The sequence below is a fragment of the Leptopilina boulardi genome, unplaced genomic scaffold, assembly GCF_019393585.1.
Source record: "Leptopilina boulardi isolate dan_hultmark-lab unplaced genomic scaffold, ZJU_Lbou_2.1 LbouV2_162, whole genome shotgun sequence".
NCBI classification, from domain to species: domain Eukaryota; kingdom Metazoa; phylum Arthropoda; class Insecta; order Hymenoptera; family Figitidae; genus Leptopilina; species Leptopilina boulardi.
Window position 1 is genome coordinate 2909293 of NW_026137710.1, and position 21438 is coordinate 2930730.

Below are 21438 nucleotides of genomic sequence, written 5' to 3' on the forward strand. Positions count from 1 at the left end.
ATTTTCTTCGATTTCTATTGCAACTTGTCGTTTTATTGGGTTTGTATATTCTGCTTGAATTGCGTATTTTAATTCGTGACAAATTTTTCTATATTTATTGTTGAAACTCTGAATGTCTTCAGTAGGATTTTGTTTGCAATTTAATAATTTTGATCGAAGCATTGACACTGAAACGTTTTGCGTTAAATTTGCACGTAAAGCGTCGAAAAGTTTTGAATAACTGTCTATATCTAAGTACCGTATTGCTCCTTCAGCGTTTCCGGTAATTTTTTCAGAAATTATAAAATCTAATAATAGGTCTGTTTGGTAACATTGTCTTTTTGCTCTTTTAATGTTTTTAATAAAATCTTCAACTCCATAATCATCTTGTCCTGTTAATGTTTTAATAGTTCTGATTATATCTTTCGCTGCGATTTTTCCTAAATTTTGATTTTGTATTATTTCTTCATCATTTATTCTATTTGTTTGGAGTTGAACTTCACCTTGTGATTCTCTATCACCAAAATGACTTTCGTTTTCGGATGCATTTTCAAATTCGTTATCTGTTTCTTCCGTAGGATTTAACCCTAATTTTCTTCCTAATTCTCCTATCTCATCTTTCCTATTATTATTTTCGCGAACTAATTTCGTAACTCCTATATTCAATCTTGAAAGTTGTTCCACTATTTTTGACAGAGTCTGATCCGTATTTGCTGGTGTTGATGTTCCAGTTGGATTAAGGGTGGTTTTTGGTTCATTCTCCATTTTTAAACTTTCGTCAGTCGAGTCAAAGTCTGTGTCAGATGTATAATTTGTGTGTTTTAAATCCCTATGAGTGTGATATGACAGTATATAAAAATTATTTTGTGTCGGGAGTAAATGAATGTTTCGCGTAACAAGAAATATAAGTGTATTTAATTCTCTTCACTTGTTCAAGTGGCTACACACTTACAACAAGGTTATTCAGAGAAATAGTTTTATTTTATTAAGGAAACTTAGACTTACTAACACGCGAAGTCTAGCTACCATATAGTAAATGAAATATAAATCAATTTTTTATTATTCGTTGAATTATTCTCACGTAATCTGCTTTTTCTGGATTCTTGTGATGTGTGAAGTGTGGCCGTAGACACTGCTGCAAAATATCTACAAGTTGGTGGCTGACGTATCTGCCTGGATCTCCAATTGGATGAAATTTCTCCAGAAGATGACTTCTTTCAAATCTTATTGTCTAGATCGACAAACTCGAACACCTCAATTAGTGGCACGTATCAAATTTCTCGAAGGTATCCGTAGAGTACCCACGGAGCCTTTCCTCCTTTGATTAAACACTAATATTTTCCGTAGAAAAACAGGTTCACAATCGAAGATAGCACAGTTTGACAGATTATTTTTACGTCGTTTGTTGCTATCCTGGCAGGATCGCCAAAATGTTACGGTCAATTTAATAAAAGACTCACTGTACCTTTTATATCACTTGTGTGAGTGACAATTTATTATCAAAATTATATTATACATACAAAGGTAGGAATAAGACTGAATTGCTAAAACGTTTTGCAGTTCATGTCAAATATGAAGCAATACAGGTGGGGATATATATATTTGCTGACTATAACACCATTAGTAAAATCAAAAAAATCTTACCAGAATAAATTCCGAGAAAAACTGGTTGGAACGAATTTCTTTTTTTTATAGATTTAATTCCAAATTATTTTCAAATTAATTTCAAATTCAGTCCAAATTAATCTCAAATTGATTCCAAATTGATCAACATTATAGAAGCACATTAATATTCAAAATTCACAAACTTTAATTCACAAAAAAATTAATTAATAATAATTTCAAAATTAAAAAAAATATCACGTCTTTTCTCAATGATTCCACTATCTACAATGAAAAAATGATTTTGTTTATTATTGTCCAAGGAAATTCATTGACAACCAACAAAAAAAGACAAATGAATGGTAACAATTGAATCTTTAAACTCGACATAAATTCACAATTGAGCCGCTGGATTCTATACTCTGTTCCAGGAGAGATCGATATTTTTCAGGGCGAATTTGGGCCCTTTACGCGCAGAAAACTATAAAAGGAGGCGTATATTATTTTCCGCTTCAGCAAATAAGCTTTCTCTTTCAATTTCTTTTAAATTTAAAGAAACATGTGTATTAACAACTAAATTTTTTTTATCCATTTTAGAGGGATTCCACGGGTAAAACAAACAGTTGTCGGTGACAAGTTATCGATTTGGCTCAAATTTTTTAGGCGTATTCTACCTCTAAAAATACTCAACTAACCAAAGTTTCAAGCCCCTATCTCATAAAGAACACTCACAATCGTTAATTTCGTGAAAAGTGACATCTTTCTAAATGAAGATTGAAAAATCCATTTCTGCTCGAAAAAATGTTAATTTTGGTCAAAAAAAAAATTGGAAAGGTACTAATCGATGGGAAATTTTCCAAAGAATCCAATGCCGTTGGAATTTTTTAGCTATCTCTAAACGCATGCGCAGTAGAGTAAATAAAACTGTTTTTTTAAAAACAATTCACAACTCAAAAACACCTACTTCGATTTGGCTCTAATTTTCAGGAAAGACAGCTGAAAAGCTATACTTTAAAATGGTTATACCTAAAATTTGCATATTTTGAGTTTTTAACCATTTTTATGCAAAATACTGAGCTAATTCAAATTTTTTCAAGGTTTCCTTACAGTATTTCCTTTTTGTGCGCATGCGCAGTTATATAGACAAAAACTAAGCCCAAATTGAAAATTCTCGAAAAATTTTCAGTCAGTTATCTATATTGACACTTAATTTTTATTTATTCTTAACAAATTTTAACAGAAAAAACAAATACAAGTTATGGGTGTACTTCCGAAAAGGTAACCCCCTTTAAATTTAATAAAACACGAGTATTCTTACGTATTTTGGTGCATAGATTACGAAAATCATAGTGAAAATTGGCGCAAATTTGATTATCATGGTAAAAACCGTAAAAAACACCATAAAATCATGGTTTTTTGCTATTAACTTGTAAAAATTGCAAAATTTCGAAAAATGTTTTAGACAAAAGTTGTAGATCTCAAAAAAACACACATTTTATGTTTTATGCTTTTTTTACCAAAAGTCATTATTTTTTGAGAAAAATCCAAAAAACGAAAAACACCATGATAATGAAAACATATACAGCAGTCATGGTTAGACATATTATTTGACTCGTATATAGTATCATATTCACCATTACTCAGGATCTAACGAATTCCGCAAAATACTTTCGGCCATATCCACCCCCTTTCGCCAAGGTTTTTTTAAAAAGAAAAGCGAGCAGTATCTTACGCGGCCGAAGGCCGTGTTTACTATTTTGCATTTACCGCTGTTGTTGACTCCACCCCACAATTTCCGCAAATTACTTTCGGACCATTTTTCTCGAAAAATAATGACTTTTGGTAAAAAAAGCATAAAACATAAAATGTGTGTTTTTTTGAGATCTACAACTTTTGTCTAAAACTTTTTTCAAAATGTTTTGTTTTTTACGAGCTAATCGCAAAAAATCATGATTTTATGGTGTTTTTTACGGTTTTTACCATGATATTCAAATTTGCGCCAATTTTCACTACGATTTTCGTAATCTACGCACCAAAATACGTAAGACTACCTATGTTTTATTAAATTTAAAGGGGGGACCTTTTCGGAAGTATATCCCAAGTTATAATTAAGAGCATTACAAATATGAGAGTATTTAAAAAAAAATTATTTTTTGCAACACTAACCTCTAAAGTTAAATTTTACACACCGAAAAGTGTGTGTAAAGAAGCTCTTTTTCAAACGGTGTGTAAAGTGATTCACTTTACGCACTGAAATTTACTTTACGCACTGAAATATTACTTTACGCACTGAAATATTACTTTACGCACTGAAATTTACTTTACGCACCGAAATTTTTCTCACATAATATAAGGATTGTTTTAGACCATACAAAACCACAAAATTAAAAAAAGAACTTTACTTTTAAATTTATACACTTCTGCTTAATGATATTTTTCCTGATCTTCGATTGATTTTTTTAATTATATACAATCGAAATTATTCTAATAGAGAGTTGGAATTCTTCATAATAGGTACTTAACTTTAGAGGTGGGTGTTGCATAAAATGTTGTATGATACACGTGCGTAAATCTGATTATACTCGTGTGACGTTTGCATCACTCGTATAATCACTCACTTAACGCACTTGTATCATAAATAACTATTTTTTAAATAGTCTCATATTTGTAATGCTCTTAATTATAACTTGTATTTGTTTTTTCTGTTAAAATTTGTTTAGAATAAATAAAAATTAAGTGTCAATATAGATAACTGACTGGAAATTTTTCGAGGATTTTCAATTTGGGCTTAGTTTTTGTCTATATAACTGCGCATGCGCACAAAAAAGGAAATACTGTAAGGAAACCTTGAAAAAATTTGAATTAGCTCAGTATTTTGCATAAAAATGGTTAAAAACTCAAAATATGCAAATTTTAGGTATAACCATTTTAAAGTATAGCTTTTCAGCTGTCTTTCCTGAAAATTGAATTTAAAAAAAAACAGTTTTTTTTAATCTACTGCACATGCGTTTAGAGATAGCTCAAAAATTCCAACGGCATTGGATTCTTTGGAAAAATAAAAAATATTTAAATCCAAAGAAATAATTTTTTAAGTATTAAATTTACCATTTGCAGATTTTGACGATTCCAACGATATAAATTTTTACGTCTAAATATTAAAATTTGCTTTTGGAAAAGTTATATAATTTCATGATTTACATATGTACAAACTCTAATCTTATAGTATTTGCAAAAAAATTTATACCGTTATAATTGTTTTAACCTGTACATTGCAAATATAATATTTATACAATTATTTTTTTAAATTCCAACAATTTTTAATTTTTCAATGAAAAGCCATAAAACCATAAAAGACCCTTCCGACTGCCTTTTGGAAACCAGGCTCGAAAGGGCACAAAAATTCTAAATATGTTTGCTTGATTTTAGTTATAGGAAAAGCAACACATGTTACAATCCTTTTCATATCATTGGCTATGTTTTTCAGAAAAAAATCTAGAAAACGCCTTTTGCACTTAAAAATACACCCTTTCACAACAATGTCATTGTTTTTTTACTTCAACTCGCGACAGCTCTGACAATTTTACGAATTTCTCAATGAAACAAAAACGAAAATACGTGTTGTTATATTCTACGAGTGACTAAAAAAAAAATTGTTTTGATTAAAAATTAAAGAGTACAGTAGGACTCCGGTTATCCGAGCTAATGTGGACCGGACCTACCTCGGATAAAGCGGAAACTCGGATAATCCGAATTGTTAAATATTTATTACAATTTAACATTATTATTGTTTAAACAATTATTATTTAATACAAACGGGAAAATAATATTGTAAATATTCTGTAATAATTTAAACAATTTGCATTTATTAAAAATAAACTCATATTTATAAAAAACTAAAATTAAAAATAACTCGGATGACGCGGACTAGATTCGGATAATGCGGATAATTCCTACTGGGACACCACCTCGGATAATCGAGACCTCGGATAAAGCGAGCTCGGATAAACGGGGTTTTACTGTAATTAATTTTATTAATGAGACATTGCAAAATTCGTGAAGTGCAATTTTCTCAATGCGGGGAAGTTCCACAAATTTTCAGCAGCAATAAACTTCCAGTGAGAAAGTTGTTCATTAAGGTACAAAGAAATTTTCTGGAAAGTTACAATGCAATTGAACAATTAATAACAAAATGAATTTTGCAATGTCTCATTAATAAAATTAATTACTCTTTAATTTTTAATCAAAACAATTTTTTTAGCCACTCGTAGAATATAATAAAACGTATTTTCCTCTTTGTTTTATTGAGAAATTCGTAAAATTATCTGAGCTGTTGCGAGTTGAAGTAAAAAAAACAATGAAAATTTTCTTTTTTAAAAAAACAGTTTTTCTCTTATATTTCGAAAACGGAAAAAGATAAAAAGTTTTTTATTAAGAAAAAAAGATGCGCAATCGAATTCTGTATAAGAATATGCTCTAAAAATATTAAAATTCGAAAAATGAATTTTGAGTGTCCAGAGGACTTCGTTTTTCGGCCGAAAAAATTTACGTGCCCTTCTACACGGAAAAAACAAACTAACTATTTTAGCACCAAACTGCTTTATCCTTTATTAGTATGCAATTTCGTTTACCTATTAAAGTATGAAATAATGCTTTTTTAGTTTAAAGTAAGTCCATACTAAATAAGTATAATGGTTATACTCTTTTAGTAATAGTGACGTACTTTAAAAGCATAAAGTTGATGCCTGCGAAGTACGACATATATTCTACCTAAAATAGCAAGAGCTTCTTCCTTTTTGGTGTATAAATTCTTGCAACCTGCGTTTTGGCCTATATCGATATATCAATGGTTGGAAGGAGAAGGAGGCGTGGCCAAAACGCAGGTTGCAAGAATTTATACACCAAAAAGGAAGAAGCTCTTGCTATTTTAGGTAGAATATATGTCGTACTTCGCAGGCATCAACTTTATGCTTTTAAAGTACGTCACTATTACTAAAAGAGTATAACCATTATACTTATTTAGTATGGACTTACTTTAAACTAAAAAAGCATTATTTCATACTTTAATAGGTAAACGAAATTGCATACTAATAAAGGATAAAGCAGTTTGGTGCTAAAATAGTTAGTTTGTTTTTTCCGTGTAGAATCCAGCGGTTTAATTATTGTTAGTTAATAATTGACAAAAAAAATAATCTTCTTTTCTCGAATGATGATTGATTAGTGGATTAGAAGGAAAAGGAATTGATGTTGGATACTCTTCTTAAGGGGGAGTGACACCTTTGACCCGAAAAAAATCGATTTTTGTCTGTTTAAACGATACTTTATGATTTGTAGAATAGAAATTATATCATCAAAAGCGATTTCGAAGTTATTTTATGTGAAAAAATAGAAATCTGCAGAAGGTGTTCAAGAGCGCTTCGAGTGCTTGTTAGCGTTATCGGCTACTTTCTCTTTTACCCGGGTTACAATTACGTACTTTTCAGATAACAGCCGCTCGAAAGGCTAAAGATGAAGCCAGTATTAATGTAGAAGGCCAATTATACGGTGCAGGCATTGACTTCGGCCAAAGTTTTTTTTTATCGTCATTTACTAATGCTTTAGAGTACCGTCAAAGCAAATAACTTCGGACAAAAGGCTAACTCCGGACACTCGTATATATGCGGGGTTTATATACTAAGATATAATTGGCTCAAAATTTCTGAAATGAGCCACTAATTTTTCGATGGCGAGATTTTTATATGTCATATCAATAATTTTATAGTATTTTCGAATCAAAATAAGATCCTAAAGTTGTTTGGCAAAGTTTTAATTTTTTTAAGAGTTATTGTTTAAACAATTTTTAAGCATCCAATTAGTACTTTTCTACGGTTCTACTTGATGAATCTTGCTAAAATTTGGTATGAGTAATATACAATAATCATGCTTTCAAACAAAAAAAATTGGTTTGATTTTCTCCATAATTTGTTCAAAATAGCAACAATTATTATAAACAAATAAAAATAAAATAAACTTCTGCGCCTAATTTCGTATTTTTCTTGTCAATTATGATTTCCTATTTTATCACGAGTATTTCAAAAAAAAGAAAAGTTAGTATATTGCATTAGGTCAAAAGTTATTAATATAGGTATTTGTGATCGCGCTCCGCCAACTACGTGCTACGCCGCCACAGTGGGATGAATAACACGGCCGTAGACAAATTAACATAAAGCCTACAAATTTCAACCGATTTTGACGTTCTTGGTCATGTTTTAAAGATCATAAAATTCTACATTATGTCTTTGATTTTTTTTTGTTGAAAAAAAATTTTCAATTATTTATTTAATGTTAAAGTTGAAAAAGTTTTTTTTCCTCCTTAAAACTAGCGAAACTTTTTAGAATAGGCGATTATTCCCCATTTATTTGTATTTGAGATGCAAAAGTAATTATCAGTTTAATAGTTATTATAAATTAATTATTTGTAATTGTTTAAACAATTTTTATGAACAATTTTGTTGATTTAGCGGCCTCTATAGGCAACAAATTGAAACTTTTTTTAAGTATAAATATATTTTCGTAAACTTAAAAAGTTAACAAATACACTGCAAAAAGAAGTATCTTATTTTAAGATGTTTTGGTAGCGTTTTCAAGACATCAAGATATCTTTAACATCTTAATGTCTTAAAAACGCTACCAAAACATCTTAAAATAAGATACTTCTTTTTGCAGTGTAAAGTCCTCAAAACCAAATTTTGTTTACTTTATTCCTGTGTCTTAAAAAAATTTATGAAAAACAGGTTCAAAAGAGACCTCAGAGGTCTCCCCCTTAAATAAAAAAAAATATTTTAATTGGTTTGATGCAATTTATTAGATCGTCATAACGCTCATCCAATATAATCTTTTGACAGATGCAAATATTAAAACTGAGAATATTTTATATTTGTAAATTTTAAAATTATCAATTTTACAATGTTACAGACGTCACAATATAAAACTTGACATCGGATTTTAAAAATGTAAAATTTTATTAAATTGTGAGTGTTTTGCAACATTTTTTAATGTTATAAAATACAGTCTTATACTTACTGATATTCGGAGTGTAGACGATGGACAACTTGAGATCTTCATTTATTATTGGCTCATCAGAAATAAAAATATAAGTTTCTAGCTTTCCTTGAGGGTCAAATTCTGAATAATATTGATTTGATATTTCTGATTCACTTTTTTGACGATTCATTGTGCCACACCATTTTTGTGACCATTTATCTATGTCTTTACTCTTAAACTGAAAGTAATAAAGAATAACTTAAATCAATAATTACTTTTTTGAGATTTATTTTTACAAACTTCCATAAAATCAGTTTTAAATTTTAGTAATTGTTTAGAATTTAAGAGAAGTTTCACATGCCTGTTGATTGACATCCCGATCTATATTACGTAAATCGTGCTGTCTTTTAAGTCGAGTTGCGCAAATCAATTAACCCTTTACCGGTTATCTGTTACGAAATGTCGTTTAGAGTCCTTTTTGAGGAAACAGCCAATAGAAAAAGTGGATATGCTTGTGTTAGTAAATTAGCTTCGTGTGAGAACGTGAGTGTCTGAATTTGCAGACCGTACATAAATGAAAGTGGAACCCGATTATATTTAAAAATAAATAATATTAAAAAAATCTTATTTTATAACTCAAAATATAGATTTTTTTAAATAGTGCAATCACGTGAAGCTATCATTCAATTACAAAAAGATAAGTTTCATTGTTAAAGACTTTTAATATATCTAAATCAAAATGTAAACATAACCTAATTCAAAGTCGAAAGTTTATACATAAAATAATAGAAACTTATTTCCAATACATGTGGAACCGTTGTGATGGCATCAAAGCCGTTATTTAGAGACTTAGCCGGATAGCGGACAAACTCCGTTACCCACCGTCACCACGTGGAGGTGCCCTGGATGCAGACACAAATAAGAAGTTATTTCACTACTATGGACTAAAGTTCTATTCGTAGTATGTAGTTCTTAAATAGCACGTCGCATGCAATATACATACCTCCAAGTAACAAATTTCATGAAAATATACCAATATTTAAGAAAATTTCTAAAAGAAATTACTAATTTTCAAAATATTTAACCGCCATATTAGATCGGCCATTTTAAAAATCTGATTTCAGATTCGTAATCAAGGACCTTGAAAACCCCCCGAGTAACGATTTTCAAGCATATATGTTTAATTTTTTAAATTTTGTCCGTCATATTAGGTCCGCCATTTTGAAAATCTGACTTCAGATTCGTAATCAGCGACCTCGAAAACCCCGAATAATAAGTTTCAAGCGAATTCAATGAATTTTTAAAAATTCCTCTGCCATATTGGATCCGACATTTTGAATTTTAAAAATCTGACTTCAGATTCGTAATCAGCAACCTCAAAAACCCCTAGATACCAAGTTTCATATAAGTCCAAGAATTTTTTTTATAAAATTTTATACCACCAAAAATTTGATACGTTTTTTGAGGTTAGGAAGAAATTCAGACCCCCAGGAGCAAAATGGACTTCAAATTCGTGTTCAGCGGTCCAAAATACATGGGAGTATGGTACTCTGATCGCGGAACCCCGACATTTTTTTTGTGAGGCTGTGTTATGAATCCGATATCATATATAGAAGTTTCAGTTCATTAAACTATATTCACATTGATAAAACTTCAAATGACATAATTTTTTCGCACAATGTTTAGCATTGGTCGAACTTTTTACGCTCTATCTTTTGTATTGTTTGTATCTTTAGGTGTGTCCTATATTTTTTAAACAAGTTTTTATTCAATTTATTGCCATGATAGTACCCAAAAAAATTAAAAAATGTTCTAAAGACAAATCTAGTTTATTAGCTAAATTTATAAGATAACACAGCCCCACAAAAAAAAGTGTCGTTCGCGGCAGCCTAGACTAGTCATTTCCTATGTATTTTGACGCGCTGAACACGAATCCGAAGTCCGTTTTGCTCCATCACGTCAGGATTTTTTTCTAACCTCAAAAAACCTGACGGATTTTGAGAGGTAGGCTATTTTTTTTTAAATTGATGGATTTACTTCAAACTTGGTATCTAGGGATTTTTTGGGTCGCTGATTACGAATCTAAAGTTTGATTTTCAAAATTTAAAATGGCGGCTCCAATATGGCCAATATGGCCCTAATTCCAATAGCGCATTCAACAGAAATGAAAGAAAACTATGAATATATGAAACTAGTTTTGGATAAAATTAGATACCGAGAACACAACTGGCAAATTTGTGGAGATTTCAAGATTTTAAGCATACTACTTGGACAACAATCAGGTTTTACAAAAACACCATGTTTCCTGTGTTTGTGGGACAGTAGAGATCGAGCAAATCACTACATTAAAAAACAATGGCCAAAAAGGAATTCTTTCGAACCAGGTTCAAAAAATATAATAGAAAATCCCCTAATCGACCCTTCAAAGGTGATAATTCCGCCCTTACACACGAAACTAGGAGCAATTAAACAGTTTGTCAAAGCCTTAGATAAAAAAGGAAACTGTTTCAAATACCTGGAACAAAAGTTTCGAGAAATCTCTGATACGAAACTAAAAGAAGGGGTTTTCGACGGACCACGTATTCGCAAATTATTAAAAGATGAGCAATTTATCACCAAGATGAATAAAAAGGAGAAAGCCGCATGGCTTAGTTTCAAAGCAGTTGTCGGAAATTTTCTGGGTAATCACAAGAGTGAAAATTAGGAGCAAATAGTTAGTGATATGATTAAAAACTTTGATAAGTTAGGATGCTTAATGAGCATAAAGTTGCATTACTTAGACTCGCATCGCGATCAATTCCCTGAAAATTTGGGAGATTACAGTGAAGAACAAGGAGAACGATTTCATCAAGATCTTAAAGAATTTGAGCGTCGTTATCAAGGAAGATGGGATGTAAATATGATGGCCGACTACTGTTGGATGCTGAAAAGGGATATTGTACCTGGAGGCACCAATTTATAAAGAAAACCATTACACAGATCCTTTGAGGACAAAAAGAGTGCGCTACCATAAGGGAACGTCCATAAACTACGTTACCAATTTAGGGGGGGGGAGGGGGTCCGGGCTAAACCTACGCTTAATGTTAAAACTTATAAAATTGTATGTAAAGTTGTCAAAGAAGGGGGGGGGGAGGGGGTCTAAAAAGTTGAAAAATTGGTAACGTAGTTTATGGACGTTCCCTAAAAAGACGTGAATACCTTACTTATGTATATAAGAATTTTCATTTCTAGTTTTGAAAATCTAACTTCAGATTCGTAATCAGCGACCCAAAAAACCCCTAGATACCAAGTTTGAAGTAAATCCATCAATTTTTACAAAATTAGTCCACCATATTGGAGCCGCCATTTTGAATTTTGAAAATCTAACTTCAAATTCGTCATCAGCGACCCAAAAAACCCCTATATACCAAGTTTGAAGTAAATCCATCAATTTTTAAAAAAAAATAGCCTACCTCTCAAAATCCGACAGGTTTTTGGAGGTTAGAAAAAAATCCTGACGTGATGGAGCAAAACGGACTTCGGATTCGTGTTCAGCGCGTCAAAATACATAGGAAATGACTAGTCTGGTCTGCCGCGCACGACACCTTTTTTTGTGGGGCTGTGTAATCTATAACCATACCTCCACGCGGAGAGAATCGGGATAAAAATAAGTACTTTCATGTATTAGAATTTTCACGTTACATTTTGTCATGAAGTATTAGAATGATAAGAATAATATATATTACTCAAGTAAACCCCCGAGTACCCATTTTCAATGGAATTGTATAACATTTTTAAAATTTCGTCCGCCATATTGAATTTTGGAAAACTAACATCGGATTCGTAATCAGCGACCCTGGAAACCCCTGAATAACCAGTTTCAGGTCAATTTGTTGAAAAAATTTTGGTTGAACAATATGCATGAATATTTTCAAAAAAAGTAGGTATTACTTTAATACCTACTTTACGTACTAAATTGTTATTTGGTTCTATTTTGATACCTATAATCGATACTATTTTAGTACTTTCTTTTTACAGTGAAAATTCAGAGAAAAATTTAAGAATTAACAAAAACTTCTTCAGGAAATGCAAAATCGAAATTGAAATAAATTTAATTAAAAGTATTATAAATATTTTTTTAATGTAAATTAAATTAAATATTTTCTGCGAGGAAACATAATGTTCGTGAAATGAACATCACATTTATGTAATATAAATGTTCACCTCTTCTTGTTTCAATTATAGATATCTAAAACCCAATTTTCAATGTTTTAACTATTTTTTTTATTTATCTGGCAAAAATTAATATTTTTAAATGTTCTTGGGCTTATTGGAATCATATTTTATTATACAATTCAAATTATTAAAAACAATTCATGTCCACATTCTTCCCTAGCGTATACACACCGTGAAAGTTGGCTTAAAAAAGTCAAAAAATTATGATTAATATTTAAATGACAAAAAATGAACAGTAAAATATGTAAATCTTAAACTTACTTACATAAATCAGAGAAATTTAAGATGATCTATTTAATTGATTTTTAAACATTACATTTTGTTGCAAAATTTAACTTTAATTTTTTGACTTTTTTTTAGCCAACTTTCAAGGTTTGCATACGCTAGGAAAGAATGTGGACATAAATTGTTTTAAATAATTTAAATTTTATAACAAAATACAATTCCAATAAGCCCAAGAACGTTTAAAAATATTAGTTTTTGCCAGAGAAATAAAAAAATAGTAAAAACATTGAAAATTATGTTTTTCTTAGATATCTAATTGAAAAATTAACATATTCTCTTTGTCAAGATGTCATTTCTTTCAGACTTTTATTAGCTTTTATGAAATAAAAAGAAAAAATTTTAGTTTTAATATTTTTGAAGATTTGAACAGTTTTATAGTTGTTGAAAAAGCAGAGTTCGCACAATTTCCGACGGTAGTGTACTTCCCCAGATAACTACGAGAGCTTTTTTTTAATAATTATAAATTATACTGTAAAAAATAGATCGATTTTTTTAGTGAAAATCGGGTTTTTGGGTTTCGAGTGCACACCTAACCTATAAATTGCAAGTTTACTTTTTCTAAATATAAATTAAAATTAATAAAAATAAACTATTTAAATTGATTTATTAAAATATTTTAATTATTATTTAACATTAGTATTTTGATATTGATATTAATATATTCAAATTGATATTTCATTTTTAAAATTTATCTATTTATATTAATATGGAAGAAGTTAACAATCTATTTGTAATTTAATACAAAAACTTTAATTGTGATGTAAGATTTCAGTTTTAATGTTAAAATATGCATAATTCACAATGTGTATAAGTACAGTAATGCTAAATTACATATACTCATGAATCGTTTCCTTTTTTAAATCAAATTCCATCCCAAATCTTGGAAAAGCATTTCTACTTTGTTTTGGGCGAACGTGTCGCCCAAATATGGTTTAGATGTTCACAAGAACGAAAGTAGCGCCGCTCTACCACTAGCAAGGCAACTGTTCGTCCAATTTTTTCTCAGTGAAGAAGTTGGGATTGCTTCATCATTTAATTTTAATTCTTCGGGAAATGAAAATATAAACTCATTTGAAATCGAGGATGACGTTAATTTTTCGAACGCATTATTGGCAAACTCATTATTTCCCAATGTAAATAAAAACCATTTCTTAATAAAATTTTTTAATGTAATTCAGCTAAATTTCAACACTAATTTTTAGGGTTTAAAAGCATATCTCGCGACAAATTCCGATGGCAGAATCGCCCTCAAATCTGGAGAAATATTAAATAAAAAATTAAGGAAACATTTAGTTCGATCTGTTGTTGAATACTTGTTTAAAAATATTATTGAAATAATTAATTAAAATTTTCAATATTGTAGTTAAAAGTAGTTACGAGACTTATTAATGCCAAATGATATGTACATTTGGAAAAATATATATACTATTTCATGTTTAGGATTGATAAAATATACTTCCAAAAAGTCGCTGATGAGAAAGTAGCAAATTATCCGAATGAGATGGCTTCTATTTACTATATTCCTTCCAAGGATAAAACAAAAAGTAGTTGCAGAACTTATAACGAAGGGAAGTTATGGAATAGATATCACATTTTGCAGAGAGCCCTACAAGGTTTTACCGAAGAAAACGATGAAAGAGATTATTACACCAAAGATGTCAGTGATGGTGTGTATTTAATTATTAATAATTTTTAATTTGAATATTAAGACAAGTTTCAAGAAAAATGAATACTTAGTTTGAGACATTGTTTATTATATTTTACAAGATTACATATATTTTACATTTTATTTATTAATAGAGCTCAGCTTCACAACAAATGAATTTTCTGTAACCGCTTACAAATATTTGAAAAGTAATGTTGATACTTACGAAGAACAAAAGGATAACTGGCTGCTTTGCAGAGGGGAGCAAATGAATTTTTTGCAGAATCATAGCAATTACGAATACTTCGAGTTGATTCCTGCTTTGAAAGCACAATTTGGATGTCAATTATTATTACTTGATTTTAATATAAAATATCCAAATCATCAAAGAACTATATATTCAGTTTGGCAACATTTGTCAATTGCAATCTTGAAGATTGCTGTTGAAAAGAAATTCTTTAAAGAAGATGTACTTCAATCAGTAAATGGTACGTGATATTCCATTTTTAACAACGAATACTTCAATATTAAGTTGTTTGCAATTTCTTTGTTTAATATTCTTTACTGTTTATAATATATTTTTATTTATAATTTCAGTAGTTGAAAATTCAATTTTTAAAAGTAATAATATTACAATTAAATTTTTTACAATTATATTTATATTATTACATTTTATTAGTAGATGCACTTGTACTGGAATATTTACCTCGACTGTTCAGTGGATGTCCAGTAAGAAATAAAATTGAAAAGAAAAACTTCAGGTCGTCAGATGTAGAATCGTTTTACCTTAGAGTTGAGGTAAAATGTGTTAAATTAAAAATTTCAATATTTATTTTTGGAATTGCAAATGTTTTTAATTTTTATTTTATAGAATTTAAGTGATCTGAGTGAAGCAATAAGTCGAAGAAAACACATTGTTGGAAAACGTGGAGATACACTCCAACAATTCATTGTTTCAATTGGCAGCGCCTCACATATTCCGGATTCTATTTCAATTTATGTAGACGGTGTAAGATACCTAATGACAGGTCCCGTACAAGCATTGGACTGCCTCTTCAAAATATACCAAGTTCTAAATGCGGGTTATCCATCTGTCAATATGTACATGTGGAATTTTATTCAACAGTATGTCTACAAAATTTTCACAGAAAGCGACTTAAGAAGCTCGACCCAAGAAGAAGTTGCTGTTGACTTGTGCAGTGCAAAGCCTATTTTGAAGTAAGTCGTTTAATACTTTTTTTTACCTTATCAAATTAAATAATTACATAATTTTTACTTTTTTAGAGACTTTTTATGGGACGGGATTCGTTTAAAAAAATCGAGGAAGCAATAAGCATTAAGTTTATTAGAGTATCTGAATTTTGTTTGCAGAAGTTTCTGCACAGTAGACTGGAGCAGTATTTTAAAAAATTCTTATAATTATCTACGCATTACTATTGTTTCTACGTTTTTGTTCTTTTATTACTTGAAACTGTTAACCAATGAGTTCAAAGTTACCGATTTAAGAGATTTTCTTTATGAAATTAAGACTGAAGTTAGTCATAATGTATTGCTTTACTTAATTTTTCTGTGATATAACAATATAAGTCATTAGTCATTATGGAAATAGGAGCATAATTGAAAACAGCATAATTAAAAACCTTGTATAACTTAAAACAAGGATTTTGCTTTCATAGATAGTAAATTTAAAACAATTGTTAAAGACGGAAGTTAATTAACAAAAGAAAAATAAAATAGATAACTTGACAAGAAATAATAAATATATAGAAAGAATACTAATTTTTATTATATAACAATTCCGCTTATTTGGAAAGCGTAAATGTTCTTCGCTAAACAATTTTAGAATAAGGTAGTGGACTACCTCTTAGTAAATTATTAATTCAATAAACCCGGATAGACGGTATTTAAGAGAAAATGTTAAAAAGAAACATAAAACAAAGTAATTCAATGTGAAATAAATAAATAGAGTCAAATTAAATTAACACTCAATTTATTACAAATTATTCTTAATGTATTTGTTTTATACATGAAAAGAAAGGTTTATTACAAAATTCAATAATTAAGCTACTTGACTTACGTCAAGTCTCACAAATATCAACAAGATAGTTTCAAAAACACAAAACACTGTTTTATTAAATACAATTAATTAAAGAGACTCACCAGAATTATAATCGTTACAGAAAAGTATCGTATTACTCGTTGTTTGTCACTTGATACTTAGGTATGCGGAAGTCTTCTCTTCTTTATTTTGGTTATAATGAATTTCTCAACTAATTTTTGTATATTTTCAAGACACTTGTATTTATTATTTATTTAACACAAATCGACCCTTACTCGGGGATTAATCAATAACTTCAACCACTTTTTGTGGGACTTCAATAATATAATCATCCGCCTTTTGCGGGAATCAACACTACCTCCGCCTTTGCGGGAAATGATACTGAACACTTGAACGAATACTGATCATTCGATCTCTACTGGCCGAAAGACCGACTATTTAAACTCCTTTAAACAATGAGATTGGTGACAATGATCACTCCCGATTCATGTAGAAGGAGAGTTGATTTTGCAACTGACTTCTCCTTATTTTCATCCAATTTCAACAACGTTGCATTTTTAACTGGGGCAGTGATACATTCAATCACCTACTCTACTTATAATTTTCATTAATATTACTTAATCTTCCAAAGGGATTAAGTAACTGTCATATATTGAAGACCCACATTTAAATGATACAATAAGAATTTAGATCATGTTATTATTTGTAACTTATTTCAATTTAACAATTCATTATAAATAAAGTACATGAAAAGACCTTTGGCATAATTATTAAATGCTTTCGAAATAATAATTAAAATATTCACAATGAGAATAATAATGTGTGTTGTGTTTTATAATATAATAATTCGAAAGATAATTGAAGGGTAGAATGACAAAAGGGATCAAGCGCCAATTTATCGAAAATGAGGTTTTTGCATAAAAAAATCAAGAAAATTCATTTACACATTTCTGTAGAAGGATTTCCTTGTTTATTGCGTATTTAAATCAATCACCTCAAGGCACCACAGTTTTTTTTTAATTTTATCGTTAATATGTAGGTTTATTTCAACAAATTGTTGTTTATTTATTAAAACATACTAATATATCGAAACGGTTTTCTCAGTTTTTTTTAAATGACCTGCAAAATTTTTAAATATGTTTTTTTTACTTTTTTTTACTTCCTTTATCACTCACATGCGAGTATTCCACAATCTTGGAGAGAATAGTTTGTATGAATGTACGGTTCCGACATGTGAAAATCGGTATTCCTCACTACACTCTTTCAAACGTCACTTTAAAAACGAACATTCAACATATTTCGAAGATATAAAAATCTGACCCTCTCGCCTTCCGTTAATACAAATTCTGCTGCCTCTGGTTCGAAAGAAAGAAATTCACTAAATAGTCTCAAATCAAATAATATTAGTACCAATGCCACAAATGAAAATATTTCCACTCAAAGTAGTGTGAACAAAATACCGAACACTATGAAACATGCTGAAAGTACTGTACAAGTCGTCAAAAGTGCATGTTTTTCACAAGTTCCGAGTACTTTGCAACAAGTACAGCGTACTTCAAATCATCTTTCAAATACACCCATTACAAGCCCTGAGGAAGCAGAATTTTCGAATTTTATTAATATCCAAAGGCAGACTATGATTTCCAACTTGTACGCTAAACCAGCAATTCCCAGGTACATCGTTCAAACCGTCACTGATGAAATGAAGAAATTGCTGTTCAATGATTAATGCTATCCCTTTGGTTTTACAAAAGTATAACTCGGAATATCTACGTTTTAAACATCTTCGCGAATCAGGGACTTTTATTGATCCTAATTCATGCACCATTAGTGAAGAAATAGAATCGATTAGAGGAAAGGAGGTCGTTAAAAGTAGATGTTCACAGGTAATACCTTTGTGAATTCTTTTAAAACAATTTCTTGAAATGGACGGTGTACTGGATGTATTCTCGAATACGTGGCTTCTTTGGATACAGAAAGCACAGTAATCTCAAACATTGTGCAGGCAGAGTTGTGGAAACAAAATATTCAGAATTTGGAAGGAAAAATTTGTCTTCCTTTAGGCATGTTCTTCGATGAATATGAAACTGGAAACAGTCTCGGATCTTACAACGGTATCCACAAGCTGAGGGGAACATACATCATACTTTTGTGCATTCCACCTGAATTAAGAGGCAAATTAGAAAATATTTTTCTTGCCATGCTACTTCATAACAGCGATCACGAAAAAGTTGGCAATAAAGTAGCTTTCTCAAAATTAATTGAAGAATTTAAATACTTGTTTGACCAGAGCATTTTAGTTGAAATTAATTCGAGAAAAGTTCGTGTTCATTTTATTTTGGCAGCTATTTTTGGTGACAATCAAGGATTAAACAGAATTTTGGGCTTCAGTAGAAGCTTTGTTGCCAATCATTACTGTAGCCTATGTAAAATAACTTACACTGAGGTGCAATAAGCTACTAAGGTTGAGAGTATCGATGTGTGTTTTTAATGAAATTCTATTTTATGATTGTACGAAAAATAAGCTTGTCGATATCATGCACGACCTTCCTGAATGCGTCATACCTCATGAAGTTGGGCTTGCTTTTTACAAATTCATCTTTAATGACAAAAAAATTAATTTAAATCTCAAAAAATTCAATTCGATATTATTAAATTTTAATTATCAATTTGAGACTTCGATACCTCCACTCGTAACCGACAAGCAATTGCGAAACAAATACTTGAAAATGTCGGCTTCGGAGATGCGTGTTTTTTTCACATATATGCCTGTAATGTTCGGTCATCTAATTCCAGAAGATAACAAATACTAGCAGATGTTGCTAAAACTGCGAAGAATTTATTCCTTCGTTCTGTGTCCAAGTTTCGATATCGAGTGGCTAGAATATTTTTCATGTCTCATCACCGAGCATCACGAATTGTACATTGAATTATTTGGCCCCTTAAAACCCAAGCATCACTTTATGCTGCATTACGCTTTAATTATAAAATTATGGGACCACTTAAATTCCTTCAAGCTATAAGGGAAGAAGCAAAACATCGAGAGGGTAAATTAATTTCGAATTCAGTTTCGACCAGAGTAAATCTCTGTAAAACAATAGCAATCAAGGAACAATTGATTGCTTCGAATACATTGCTTTCAAATAAAGGTCTTAAATTTGACATTAGTTTTGGACGTTTATATGACTTAAATGAGAAAACTGTAAATGCCTCATTTCATTTTAATTTAGAGATCAACGAATATCGCGCAACTGAATGGATAAAAGTGAATAATACAAGATACTAATCTAATTTTGTTGTCCAAGTTGAAAAAAATAACATTTTCCCAAAATTTGCAATGATTGAAGAAATTTTAATTTCTTCTAAAAAAAATGATATTTTATTTTTTTGCGAAAGCTTAAAAACTTTCTCTTTTCAGGAACATATTTATGCTTTTAAAATTTCGAAAAAACGTAAAATGTTCTTTGTTAACCAAAAACATTTATCAGGTCATTGTCCTATTTTACATTGTGAACGACATGGAAAAATGTACATATGCTATTAAAAAATACGCAATTTAATTTTTTTATATATAAATATAACAAATGAAATGTATTATTATTAATAATAAAATGTTTTATTATTAAGAAGCCGCACTGTTTCTTTTCAATAAATATAATTTTGTCTACAATATTAATAATTAATTTTTAATATAATATTTATTAGTTTTAAAAACACAATTTTGAAAATAAAATATCTTGCTGCAGATAGTTTTTACACATCTTAAAATAATTACAACAGACCAACGCTATTAATTTAATTAATGCAAAACATTATGAATCTTATTCATTAATTGTTTTTTAATTGAATAGATGAGTTACCAATTAAAAAAGATAATTAATGAATTAATGAAAGGCTTGGACGTCGGTTGGACGCCCGTATCCTTGGATTCCATGGTGCGGAATAGGGACATTATTCTCGCAAAGTACAAAAATGTCTTGAGAACTCTCGACTTGGAGAGATTGTCGAGGTCTGAGAGTCTTCTAATCTATCCCTACCTTTCTATTAGACGGGGCCCGCAGCCCTATTTGATGTCACGCTTTTCTTTACAGAATAAAAGAATATTTTCGCAGATAAGATTGCTGAACAAATACGTTTGTAGGATATGTCTGGGAAAGGTTGTGTACAGGTTCGGTGAAGAGAGGGATTGTTCATTTTGTCATCAAGAAGCGGAAAATCTTTTTCACATTCTCTCTAACTGTCCGGCATGCGTTCATTTATGTGCGGCTGCCTTTCCTGATATCTGCTCTAAGTCTGACCCGGTGGAAAAATGGCTTGCGATTCTAAATGCCTCGGGAACAAAAATTGTAAAATCTTTTGTGAAGTTGATTAGTCAGTTGTTGCATGAACGATATAGCCATAAAATGTTAGAAAATTAATGTACTGAATTATTTTGCTTACTGTTTTGTTTTATTTTTTCACTATATTTAATTATATATTGTATCTTTAATATTTTGTATGTATGGATGTATATGTAAGTAAGCAATATAAAAAAAAAAAAAAATTTTCAACGTGATTTCAGTCTCTTGTGAAGACGATTCTCCGCTTGTATACTCATGTATCGAGATAAACAAGTGTAAATAAATAATAATAA

The 21438-nt window shown here is 30.0% G+C and overlaps 1 protein-coding gene across 1 annotated transcript in view; it reads right to left on the reverse strand.

The window, feature by feature from the left end:
- Positions 1–21438, reverse strand: part of LOC127276978 (uncharacterized) — a 99003-nt gene that overhangs the window by 31146 nt on the left and 46419 nt on the right. The window contains exon 3 of the mRNA XM_051297738.1: positions 8641–8839. Coding sequence (XP_051153695.1) covers positions 8641–8839 — 199 coding nt within the window. The remainder of the gene's footprint in view (positions 1–8640; positions 8840–21438) is intronic.